Source organism: Eptesicus fuscus, chromosome 22 (assembly GCF_027574615.1).
Source record: "Eptesicus fuscus isolate TK198812 chromosome 22, DD_ASM_mEF_20220401, whole genome shotgun sequence".
NCBI classification, from domain to species: domain Eukaryota; kingdom Metazoa; phylum Chordata; class Mammalia; order Chiroptera; family Vespertilionidae; genus Eptesicus; species Eptesicus fuscus.
In genome coordinates, this window is record NC_072494.1 from 15,120,118 (window position 1) to 15,132,740 (window position 12,623).

At 58.9% G+C, this 12,623-nt stretch overlaps 1 protein-coding gene across 5 annotated transcripts in view; it reads left to right on the forward strand.

The window, feature by feature from the left end:
* Positions 1–3,840: 3,840 nt before the first annotated feature.
* The window catches only part of IL6R (interleukin 6 receptor), a 72,944-nt gene continuing 64,161 nt past the window's right edge, over positions 3,841–12,623 (forward strand). For all 5 annotated transcript variants that reach the window (XR_008555073.1, XR_008555072.1, XM_054711386.1 and 2 more), the window contains exon 1: positions 3,841–4,143. Coding sequence is in view for 3 of the 5 variants with exons in the window: in XM_054711386.1 (XP_054567361.1) it covers positions 4,059–4,143 (85 nt within the window). In the remaining 2 variants the exon portion in view is untranslated. The remainder of the gene's footprint in view (positions 4,144–12,623) is intronic.

Sequence of the window (12,623 nt, forward strand, 5' to 3'; positions counted from 1 at the left end):
CCCATCAGCCCTCGCCTGAGGGTGGGCGCAGGGTAGGAATTGAAAAGGAATCGCCCTTTTGAGTCAGGCTATCTGGGATCTTGACTTCCTGTCAGTTGTCATCTTTGGCAAATCACCTTTTGAGGCTGGAGGGAGGAGCAGCAGATGATAAATAAGTACCTTTTGGCTTCACAGCAATCTACGAATTAATTCTAGGGCCTCCAAGTTGACCTTCTGACTGTGGCAAACTTGAAGAAGCTTAATCTCTTCCGGTCAAAGGTGGGAGAGGACTTGCTTGCTGGGAAGGGAACTGATAGGAGCTGAGCGGGTCCCGAGCTGCCCCCTCTAGGGGTGACCGAAGGCAACTGCAGGAACACACACGGGTTGAAGGGAGAGCGACCCGTGAGGCCCAAGAAGGGGGGGACAGGAATGGCAGGTTCTGCTCCTCTCCCCTCCCCTCCCGGCCCCCTGTAATGGGGCAGACAGCTGTCCTTGGTCCTGTGTCCTCCACACCCTCCCCCGGTGCGGGTTCTGGGCCAGGAGCCAGCCCTCACTCTAGAGCTGCCGCTGACCAGTTGTGCAATCTCGGACAAGTCGCTTTACTTCTCTGGGCCCCAGTGCCCTTATCTGAAAATGGGAGCCGAAATCTCCCAGCCTCAGGGGCAAGGAGTTCAAAGGAGATCGTGTCTGAAAGCGCTTCGTCAGCAGCACGGTTCCGGGCAGAGGGGCCCCCTGGAAGTCCTCACTGTTCCTCCCCCTGCGGGGGCCCGAACCCCCAGCCCTGTCTGGTTGGTTCTTAGTTCTGTTTGCTGGTGACTGGCTCTCCCTGTTCCCATCTTGGGGCTCTAGACAAATCGAGACAGGCCCGAATCTTCTCGCCTTTCTGAGTCGAGAAGCCGGATGAGAGCCCTAGTGGCCCCAGGATGCAAGCAGGTCAGGCCGCCCCGTACAGGTATGTTGGCTTCTCTCCCTGATCAGTGCTTTCCATCATGAACACCGGAATGCGGCCTCATGAATTTTTGAAACTCCCCTGAGTGTTGAGTTCAAGTGGCCATGGATGGAGGTCAGAGAGACCTTGCTCGGACTACCCCAGGGAGGTCACGTCTCCCAGACAAAGGCCCTCGCTCTGTGCCAGGCCCCGCTCAGCAGTGGGGCAGAGATGGACTTGATGGTGTGGCAGGGAAGACAGGGTGGTGAACAACGTCAGGAGGGGGTTCTGAGGGAGCGCAGGGCCCCGCCGCCTCATCTGACCTTGTGGATGAGCGGTAGGGTTCCTGTGAAGTGGGGATGAGACGGGCACCTTCCCGGAGAACACAGCCCAGCCGAGTCTTAAGTGTGAGGAGGGTGTAGGACAAACAAGGGGATGTCTGGCAGAGGGAATAGCTTGAAACACAGGGCATGGAGGTGAGAAGCCATAAATAATAGAAACGTAATTGTATTCAAAGCACAGAGATGTAGAAGAAAGAAGATGGGCCAGGTCTTTTCATGGGAACCATAACATCAATCATTTGCATATTGCTGCTCTCATATTACAAAATTGAGCAATAGAGCCCGGCCGGCATGGCTCAGTGGTTGAGCATCGACCTATGAACCAGGAGCTCACGGTTTGATTCCCGGTCAGGGCACAGGTCCAGGTTGCTGGCTCGGATACCCTGTGTGGGGGCATGTGGGAGGCAGCTGATCAATGATTCTCTCTCATCATCGATGCTTCTATCTTTCCCTCTCCCTTCCTCTCTGAAATCAATACAAAAATATTTTTCAAAAATCGGGCAATACTGCGGACTGAAGGGTCCCAGGTTCGATTCCGGTCAAGGGCATGTACCTTGGTCGCGGGCACATCCCCAGTAGGGGGTGTGCAGGAGGCAGTTGATTGATGTTTCTCTGTCATGGATGTCTTTAACTCTCTACCCCTCTCCCTTCCTCTCTGTAAATAAAATAAATAAATAAATAAATAAATAAAAAAAATCAATAAACTATATTTTAAAAGATCGGGCAATAGAGGCTCAGAGAGTTTAAATAACATGCCCAAGTCACACCGCCAGCAAGTGGCAGAGCTGGGATGGGAACTTGATCTGTCTGACTCCAGAACCCAGTCACCCCACCTGGATGAGAGAGGGGGAGGCCCACTTTGCTGGGGCAGCCACGTGGGGTCTAAGACTTGGGCTTCAACACCCATCTTTCAAGCCCCCCTCTCTGAGCAGGCGGCTTCCTGCAGCCTCTGGTTTCGGGCCGGAGGCTTGTGGTCCTAGGATTATTTTCAGGTCTGCATTTCCCACAAACAGGGGACGGGGCAACCACAGTGGGAACCACCTTCCAGCCCAGAGGGCAGATCTGCCTGCCCCCAACATGCCTTTCTTTCCCTGGCTGTGGGTGTGGCTGAAGCAATTCCTCCCCAATCAGACTCCATCACGGATGGGTCGGGGCATGTGGCTGGTTCTGCCTGGCACTGCTGATGGGTGGTTCCCATCGACAGGCCACATGCACGCGGTCTGAGAGCCGCCTTTTCAGGAGCTCTGTCCCTTCCTTTTTTAAAAAAATATATTTTTATTGATTTCAGAGAGGAAGGGAGAGGGAGCGAGAGACAGACACACCAATGATGAGAGAGAATCATGGATCGGCTGCCTCCTGCACGCCCCACACTGGAGATGGAACTCAGAACACGGGCATGTGCCCTGACTGGGAACTGAACCGTGACCTCCTGGCTCACTGGTCAATGCTCAACCCCTGAGCCACACCGGCCAGGCAGGAGCTCTGTTCTTCTTGCCACGTCCTGTCCACTTGGGGGCCCCTCCAGGCCATGCCCGTTCCAGCTGCCCCAGGAACCTTGGTCCTGGTAGGGTCAGCCGGAAGTCCGAGTGGATGAGCCCATTGTAATTAGCAGCTGCTGGTCCAGAAGCTTCTCAGACTAGGCCTCATTTCAGCACTTTTCTTCCCTTCACCGTGAGCTCTGAGGCCACCGTCTCGGCTTCAGGACCCTGGGCAACCTTCGCGGGCCCTTTCCAAAGGTCTACACGGTGGCTCCTGAGAGCCAGCACCCACTGCTATTCCTCCCATCAGGAGGGTGGACAAGCAGGGTCTGACCTCTTACTGAGCCCCCGTGACCCTGCGCCAGGTGCACCCATGCCATCTCCTGAGCATAGACTGCAAAAAAAAATGTCTTTCCGACAGATGCTGAAATAAAACCCAAGACACTCTGAAGAGCAGTCACAGTCGGCGGAGGCCTGGGCGAAGCGAGGTCTCTCCCCCCCCCCCCCCCCCCCCCGCCTCCCGGGCCCCTCTCCGCGGCGCTGCAGCCTGCGGGGCACAGGCCGGCTCGGGGAACGCGCCTTCCCAGCCCCGCGTCTTTCGGTGCCCGAGCCTCCCCCAGACCCTCTCCATCAGTCTCTGGGGCTGAGACTCAGACGCGGTGGTTTGCAGGGCTCTCCCTCCAGGTGATGCCGGGGGCAGCCGGGCTGGGACCACGGCTTCCCATAGCGGGGGGGGGGGGTGGGGGGGTGGGAAGAGGCACCTCGCCTCCTCCACGGCTCCCAGGTGCGCCTTTCACAGCGCAACCCCGTTCACGAAACCAAAAATCAAATCCGGCGAGTGGCGGCGAAGTCCCTAGAACCGGAAGGAGGGGCCCCGGCCCAGCGCGCCCCCGCCCGGCCGGCTCGGGGTCTCCGGTCCCGCGCGCGGCTCAGGTGTGGCGCCCCGGCAGGAAGCCCGCGGTCAGCCGGGTCGCGGGGCGGTTGCGCCACCGGCTCGGGCTTTCGTAACAGCACCCTGGGGCGGCCGGGGACGCCCAGCGCGAGTTCCTCAAATGTTTTCCTGCGTTGCCGGGCCTGTCAGCGGCTCCGAGTCACGTGCCAGTGGGAAGCCGCCCGGACGCGGAGCGCGGCCCGAAGGAGCCAAGCCCGGCGCCGCGTGGGGCCACGGGACCCGCCCGGAGTGTCCAGAGCGCGCCCTTCGGGGGATGCGGGCCGCCCGCCGCGCCTGAGCCCGCCCGCCCGCGCGCCCCGCCCTCCCGGGTCCCTCCCGGGTCCCGCCCGCCCGCGGCCTCTTAGGGACGGTGGCGATGGGCCGCTAGAGGAGGAGGAAGCATGCTGGCCGTCCGCTGCGCGCTGCTCGCCGCCCTGCTGGCCGCGCCGGGGGCTGCGGCGGCCCCGGGGCGCTGCTCCGCGCCGGGTAAGGGCTCGCGCGCACCTGGAGTGCCGGGCCAGCTGGCGGATGGGGGAAACCGCTGTGGTCACCGCAGGTGGGGGTGGTGGGGGGACGGCCGGAGGGAGGGAAGGAGGGGTGGTGGCGGCCCTTTTCTGTGGCTGGTTTAGGTCCCCGCGGGCACAGGGTGCGGGCTCCCGGGGACCCAGCTGTTCCGTCGCGGGCGGGGGCTCCTGGGTCCCCGCTGCGCCCTGTGTGTCCGGAGCTGCGCTCTCCCGGCGACGGCTCCGTGGCGGGGAGCGCTGTGCCGCCTCAGCGCAGGGCTTGGTGTGTTCCCAGAACCTGGATTCTCGGGTCCCCCCCCCCCCCCTTCCCCACCAGTGTTCCCAGGAGGCTTTACACAACTGCGTCCCGGGTGACTGAGGGCAGATACCCCAGCCGGCGGAGCTCCCGCCGTAGGCGCCCCTCTGACCCTCAGCTTTGGGGGCGCACCCGGCCCGGCCCCCCCCCTCAGCCCCCCGGCTGTGTGTGTGGGTGACAGTGTCCTGCCTGTGTAGGGACTGCCTTCAGGGGCGCTGAGTCACCACCTTCTGGATGCGTGCACAGGCTTCGGCAGACTCCGGCTCTGCGAGCTGTGTCCAGCCCTGGGAGTTGGACCTCAGTGGGGAGGAGGGCCAGGAATTGGGACGTCTTGGGGGCTGGCACACCCGGGACTCCGCTTCCAGGGGAGAGGGAGGCGGGAGGCAGAGGGCAGGGGGCACTTTTGCTCCTGTTGACTGTAATCTGCCCCTGGCGGCGTGCCCAGTCGCATGCCTAGTCTCTCTAGTCCAGCTGGGTAACTGCTTCTCCAGAGGTTTATTTTCGGGTCTGAGGGCTTCTTTTGAAGCCAGAGCGGAACACCCAGCGGGCAGCTGCTGTCTCCTGCGGGGAGATGATGCCTGGGGCCGGAGCCCCGCGTGCCTGCAGCTCCCCGCTTTGTGCATGGCTGTGCTCCTTGTGCTGGGAGGTGTACCAGGAAAGGATTCCTTTGCTCGGCACACGCTTACAACGCGTGCCTAAGGAGCAGGGCACTGTGGATCGAGGCCTCCTGTGCCTTAGGCACGTTTTCTAACCCTCCGCTGGATCTCAGTACACTTTGTTCCGAAGCGGAGACCCAGGTTCAGAGAGGTTGAGATGGGAAGTTGCCAGGCCCTTTGGGTGGAGGCCACCCCCCCCCCCCCCATGTCCCTGAGCTCCCAGTGTGGTAGATCCCCAAGATTCCCAAATGTAGAACTAGCCCAGCAGGAAGAGCTGGGGGGGGGCAAGGGGATGGGGGGTTGGGGGCAGGCTGAGAGTCACCCCTGGCTGGCTGAGTGCTGGAGCAGAAGAAAGAGGCCACGGCAGGGAAGTGGAGGCCTGGGCTTGCCCACCACGGTGTCAGGTCAGAGGGATGCAAGGCAGGGCTGAGGCAGCTGTCGGGAGGGAGCAGAGCTCCCCTGCCCCCTCACACCGCAGCCGGGGCACCTGCCCGGGGAGCTGCCGCTGCAGTGAAGGCTCCCTTCCACGCCTCAGTGATCACAGAGCGCCAGGCGCCGCGGAGGCAGCCAGCTGCCCGTCAGTTCTCCATTTCCCGGGTGCTCAGGAGGGACGGGCAAGGTGGTCCTCACGGCCTGGGCCGCCTGTGAATTCAAGGCAGAACCGAGAGTTGAGGGCGGAAGTGAAAGCGCTCCCAGTTCAGGAGGAAAATACAGAGATGTAGAAAATACCCAGCTCCCCTCCCACACCCACACACACTCAGCCCACAGGCCTCAGAGTAAAAATAAAGACCTTGTGCAGGAAGTCTGGAGCAAATGACTGAGGTGTCTCTCGCTTTGGAGAAGTGAGGGGCCGAGGGGTAGCAGTGGCCGGGACGGGTTTGGAGGGGAAATCCACTGGCTTCCCGGACTGCGGGCTCTCGATAGCCAGCAGGCCCGCTTCCCTTGGGATCAGCAGCTGCCGGCAAGTCCTGGCGCTCAGGCGGACTTGCCTTCTCGGGGGGCTGGACGAGCTGGGCTGAGCTGTGGGGTGTGGAAGGCCTGGACACAGGAGACCCAGGTTCATAGCACCCAAAACATACACCTCTGTGGCTCTCAAGGTCCTGTCTCCACTTCTGCACTTCCCTTTATGGTAATTTCTTCCGGCCCCAAATGTCTACCCGCTTTCCTCGCCTGACCCCTAGCCTTATCGGTGTTTCTCATAAGGGTAGTTCTGGGTCTAGTTGCATCAGAATTGGGGTGTGTGTGTGTGTGTGTGTGCAGGGTGGGGGCTTGACAGAAATGGTTCTTGGCTCCAGATTTACCCAAGAGAAACACCAGGGAGTGAGTCTTGGGAAATGCCCTTTTCAACAAAAATCCCTTGTGATTGGCACGTTTGAGGGTGACTGGCGATCGGTGTGGCTGAGGAAGTGAACGAAGGCCCTCCCCCAGGGGGCTTCCAGTTGCCAGAGATCTTTTCCTGCTTTGGCTCCGACCTTGTTTATTCATTGCGACAAACAGGTATTGAGTCCGTGGAAGGAGGGGCTGTGTGCGTGTGCGGTCAGCCACCCCGACGCCACGCGAAAGGAGCTTGAACGTGGTCAGGTGTGTAGATCCCTGAAAGGGACCGAGGAAGCCCAGCTCTCCGGGCGTCCTGCTCAGCACCAGCTACCCAAAGACAAACTGTCGGGGTGGCGGTGGAGAGAGGAAGCTCCTCTGACTGGGGACCGGGGCCCCAAGAAGCAGGCCTTTTGACCCCGACTGTGTTACCTCATCCCGGGGCTGGGTAAACAAATCCTCCCTCCGAGGCTGTTTGGGAGGATTACACAAAGTGGCCTGGGTTGTCTCAGCTGTAAATACGCACCCCTCCCCTCTCCCCCTGTCTCCCCAGGCCTGCAGGCCACCAACCCTGGGAGTGAGAGCACTCCTGTCACACATCTGGGCTTTTCCAGCCAGTCTTACAGGCTACAGCTCGGCTCTCTAAGTGTGGCTCTAGACATTTACATTAATGCAGCCCTGGACGGTTTGGCTCCGCGGATAGAGCGTCGGCCTGTGCACCAAAGGGTCCTGGGTTCGATTCTGGTCAAGGGCATGTACCTTGGTTGCAGGCTCCTCCCCGGCCTGGCTCTGGTTGGGCCGCATGCAGGAGGCAACCAATTGATGTGTTTCTCTCACATCGATGCTTCTCTCGGTCTTTCCCTCTCTTTTTCACTCTCCCTAAAAATCAATGGAAAATATCCTTGGGTGAGGATTAAAAAAATTTTTTTAAATTAATTAAAATGAAGTCAAATAAAAAGTGTAGTTCCTTAGTTGCATTCACTACGTTTCAAGCGCTCAATAGCACATGTGACCAGTGGCCTCCGAATTGGTCAGAATAGATAGAATTTCTGTTACCACAGAGAGTTCTACTGGACAGTCCTGGTCCAATAGAACTTCCAGAGATTTTCTGTTGCGTCTCCCTTTATCCCTCTCTGGTCCTTCTTTGACCCTCCACCTGAACACAGCTCGTCGTGTACAGGTAATGGCTAAGGCTTTGGAGCCAGACAGATCTCCCTCCCCAGCCCTGCCAGGTAGAAATGATGTTGAGCGTGGGTGAGGGATCTTACCGCTCAGAGACTCCCGGTCCCCATCTAGACAACGTAAATAATTACCCTACCTTTCGGGGTGGTTATGAAGATGAAAATGAGCTAGGTTGTATAAAAAAAAGTCCCCGGTCCAGAGCAAGTGCTTAATTAAATAAGTGTAGCTGGTAGTTCATTCATTGGAAAAAATAGTTTCAGCTCCTCTTGTGTCCGGGGCACTATGCTAAGAGCTATAGAGACACAGCAGCGAGCAAAACAGACAGACATCCATGGCTCCTTGGAGCTTCATTTGCGTGGGGATGTAAGTTACAGGTGTGGTGTGATTGTGACGGATGCGAAGGAGGAAAAATAACGCCGGGGAGGGAGGTAGGAACCGTGCGCTCCTGTTGAGGACGGGGCAAGTGGAACTGATCTTTTCCAGGGGGGGCCAGGGGCGTTCTCACCGAGAACATGATATTTGAATGAAGGCCTGAAGGAAATGTAAACATGTTTAGGGATTATATACTCCTCTCAGACAAAGCTTTTCTGAAAGGAAGTGTTGATTGAGCCAGAGGCTCGCCAGGAAAGGGCCAGGTCCTGGGCATGGAGTCTAAACCACAGCGGCGGGGCTGGCGGGAGCGCGGTCTGCCGGCCTGCGTCCCCGGTGCCTTCAGGCATCATGGCTGTGGGGGGAAGAAGACGGTGGAGCTGTGTGGAAAGAATAGGCATTGGCTATCGATCAAGAGGGCGGGGAGGTGGAGCGGGCGAGTTCTGAGATGGGTGCAGAGTCCACCAGGAGAAGGATCTGCGCCTTTGGGTTGGTGGCGGGCAGCGGTCCGGAACGTTCTTGCCTGAGCGAGAACAGAGGTGCCTGGGGGTGGGCGGCGCCTGGCTATTTTCTTTAGATGAACGTGAAGATAGCCACCTGAAAGTTAGCTCACTGTTCCAGCACACGCTCAGGAGTGCGAGCCGCCTGGACTGGATAACTGATTAACTTCGATGGTCTCTTCCTGCCACCGCCCCCCCCCTCCCGCCCCAGCCACTGTGGTTTAATTTAGGGCGCCTTGTTCCTCCCATCTTGGGCAGGAAAATTCCTGCCTCCTCTGTAACACCCTGGCACGACCCGGGGGCCTGCTAGGTTCCAGAGCAGAGGGCTCCGTGGGGGGCAGAGGGCTCCGTGGGGGGCAGAGGGCTCCATGGGGCACGGTTGTCTCTGGGGAGACCAGGCCTCAGCGATGGGCCCCTTGGACTCCAGCGGGAGAGGGAAGGGCTAAATGTTGGCTCCTTAACTGTCGTGGAGGCACCGTCTTTAGGAGAGAATCCTTGAGGGCTGGCGTGGCCAGGGGGAGCCGCAAAGAAAAGCTTTTCGCTCTCTGTCTGGTGAAGGCCCGGGTGGGGGGGGGTGGGTTCTTGTGGGTTGTCAATCTGTGTGTTTGACTCTTCTCTGGCCCTTGGGGGGCCAAAGAGGTCCCAAGTCTCTGGCAGAGTCAGGAACTTCTCCTGCACGGTCCTGGTTCAGGTTCTGGGTTCAGTTTCAACTTTCAGCTGCACCTCAGCACCCCTGCTCCGCTGCCCCGGCCCGCCCAGCCCTGCGGCTGTAGCCTTAGGGGGTGGGGTGTGCCCCTGAGGCCCTCACCCAGGAGGTCTCCTAGCACCTGTTCTCCGTTCCCCTCCACCTCCCAGCTTCCTTTCCCGGAAAGCATCCTTAGGTCTTCCCTCTCTATACCCCTCTCTACGCGATGGTGACTATCTGTTACCATATTGAGTGCCAGCTGTATGCACGGAACTACGCTAGGCTCTTTGCCTCCGTGATCTCATTTACTCTTCCCAGAACCTCCCCTGGGTGAGGGGGTGTTAGAGCCATTGCATACTTGGGGGAAGCTATAGGACAAGCAGGTTTCGTTGGCGGGAAAGAGCAGAGGTCAGTTTTGTACATGTTGTAGCTGAGGCGTCTATTAGAAAACCAGGACTGCCCGGCTGGCATGGCTCAGTGGTTGAGCTTTGACCTATGAACCAGGAGGTCACAGTTTGATTCCCAGTCAGGGCACGTGCCCAGGTTGCGGGGCTTGATCCCCAGTGTGGGGTGTGTAGGAGGCAGCCAGTCAATGATTCTCTCCCTCTCCCTTCCTCTCTGAAATCAATAAAAATGTATTTAAAAGAAAGAAGAGAACAAAGGAAACCAGAAGATGCTGAGGAGTTGGATACAGGAGTCTGGAGTTTGGGAGTGAGGACTGAGCTTGATGTATGCATCTGGGAGTCAGCTAGTGGCCGATGAGAATGGCTGAGGTAATCTAGAGCAAGAGTGTAGATGGAGGAGAGGAGAGGCCCCTGGGCTGGGCCCTGGGGCACCCCAACCTTCTCAGGCTGGAAGCGGAGGCGCAGACTGAGAAGGCGAGCCCAGTGATGGGAGGAAAATGGGGAGCATTGTTGTCCCTCCTGCACCTCCACTTGTGACTTCTTAAGTCTCTAGCTCTGCTTCCTCGCATCTGCAGGAGTGGGAGAGGTGGTGGGTGTGGTTTGGGATGGGATGTGGGGCATAGATCAGGTCCCTTCTTTCCTCCCCCCCCAACCCTCCTCCACAAACACAAAACCCTCATGTGGGTCAGGCTCTCGGGTAGACTCCGAGGCCAAATTCAGGGATGGGAAGACAGACCCCTTTGTGAAGGTCATGGGCCATGGGGCAGACATGACTGAGGCCCAGGGCCCAGGGTTCCAACCCCGCTACATGACACACTGGCTCCGTGACTGGCCCTGGTTCTCCTCGGCTGTCCAAATGGGCAGGTTGACCTGAATCATCCTTTTTCTCTTTTATAAAGGACTTCCTTTTGTATTCTTATTGATTGATTGAGAGAGAGAAAGGAAGAAAGAGAGAGAGAGACATTGATTTGTTGTTTCATTTACGTAGGGAGGCTTGGCCTCATTTCACTGTTGAGTCAGTTGTATGTGCCCTGACCAGGGATTGAACCCACACCCTTGGCATATCCGGATGATGCTCTAACCAACGGAACCACCCAGCCCGGGCCTTTAATCTCCCTGAAGGCCCCGTACAGCCTTGGAAGAGTGACCCTTCGCTCAGCACGCGCTCTGTGAGCCAGCCCCTCTCTGGACCCCAGTCCTGTGTGTGTCCATGTGCAGGCACCCTGCCCTTCTTCTTTTTATTGATTTTTGAGAGAGAGGAAGTGGGGGGAGAGAAACATCGATGTGAGCGAGAAACATTAACCAGTTGCCTCCTGTATGCGCCTGACTGGGGATCAAACCTGCAACCTAGGCATGTACCCTGATGGGGGGATCGGACCCACACGGTTTGGTGCAAGGACAATGCTCAGCCAACGCCGGGCCCTCTGTGCCCTCTTCACACCCTGCTCCGTCCCGCTTGGCTGTCTCCATTTCTCATGTGCTCCCTGGGGCTTGGTGGGGGTGACGGGGTTGGGTTGTTTGCCGTCCTCAGATATCTTTTCCTCTAATTAGTTTATAATCTCTGAGAGGTGATCCAGGCCAGACCTTCTGGGCCGGAGCCAGCTGATCTCTGATGTTGCCGGAGGAGGAGGGAGGAGTCAATGTTTTCTCCTGAGGAGTCGGGACCTGCTGGTCTCCGAGGCGGCGGCCAGCATCACCTTTCTGTGGGTCCAGAAGGGCCTCCACGGCTCCCTGCCTCCAAGTAGCACACAGGCCGAGGTCGGGAGGCGAGGAGAGGCTGCCAGGGTAAATACCGACACCACCAGCTACAAGGCAAATACAAGCAGCCACAGAAGCACAAACACGCCCGAGGGAGAGGAGCGGCCGGCCGGGGCTGCCAGCAGGAGCAGCAATCCGAGGAGAGGGGCTGAGGCGGGCGTGGGGCGGGGAGCTGAGTTACTGAACATGGGGGGGGGGGGGCGGGGACACAGTGTAGACCCTGAGGGCTGGCCTCTCCCTAAAGGCAGAGGAAGGCGTTCTGGGGACTTGGGGGGGAAGGGAAGGGGTGAGCTGGTGAGAGTCAGCGGTGGGGGCTCTTTGAAACTAGCCCTTTGAGTGTTGCTGCTGAAGGTAGGGTAGGGGGAGAAAGGTCAAGGGTGCTAGGCGCTCCCCTCCCCCAGAGAGAGAGGCTGGGGCCAGACTCACCTGAAGCCCATGCGGACTCCCTCCGTCACTAGGGGTGTGACGGTGGGCAAGTTCCTTAACGTCTCTGAACTTCCTCGACTCTCCAGTGGCCTGGGGCCAAGCCTCCCTCAGCAGGGTTGTGTGCGGGGTGGGGAGCTCTTAGGGAAACACGGCACGTGGTACTAAGTGCTAATGAGCGGTAATGATTGTTACGATTATTATTATATCGGAAGCCAGGAGGTTGGTGTCAGCCCTTAGATGGGGAGGCAGGGAGAGGGGATGAACCCTGGGAACTTGTCCGAGGCCCCTGGCCCCGTGGGACCAAATTCTGCACTCGCTTCCCGGGGATTCTCAACGGCCGCCCCCTTTGTCGCCGAGACAGGGCCTTGCATTCCCTGTGACCCCTTCTGCCGTCCCGTGTCCCTGCACCCGGAGAGGCTGGGGGGCCCGCCGCGCTGCCAGCTGCCCAGCTGGCCTGCGGGACCTGCGTCTCAGCTCAGAAACCAGGGCAGTGGGAGCAGCAGGCGTGTGCTAAGCCCGTGTCCCCAGCGGCTGCTGGCAGCTGCTTCGCGGCTTACATAATTGGGCCGGGGAGCTGAACTTGTTTTTGCTGTCAGGAGCAGCAACAAGCCGTGAGAGAGTTGAGAACTACGTCTCCGTGTGCGTGTTTTTCTCCAGTTGTGGGCATTGCACGTTACCTTGGAGAGGGGAAAAAGGAGAAAAACAACAACCTGGCTTAGGTCCGGAACGAGGAAGACCCGCACTCGCAGGGCTGGGCCCCCCCTTTGAGAGGTGTCGCAGGGAGTGGGGCTATGTGGCTCCAGGCCGGGGTGTGGGATAGGTTGCCAGGGGTGATGAGGACCTAAACTGTCCT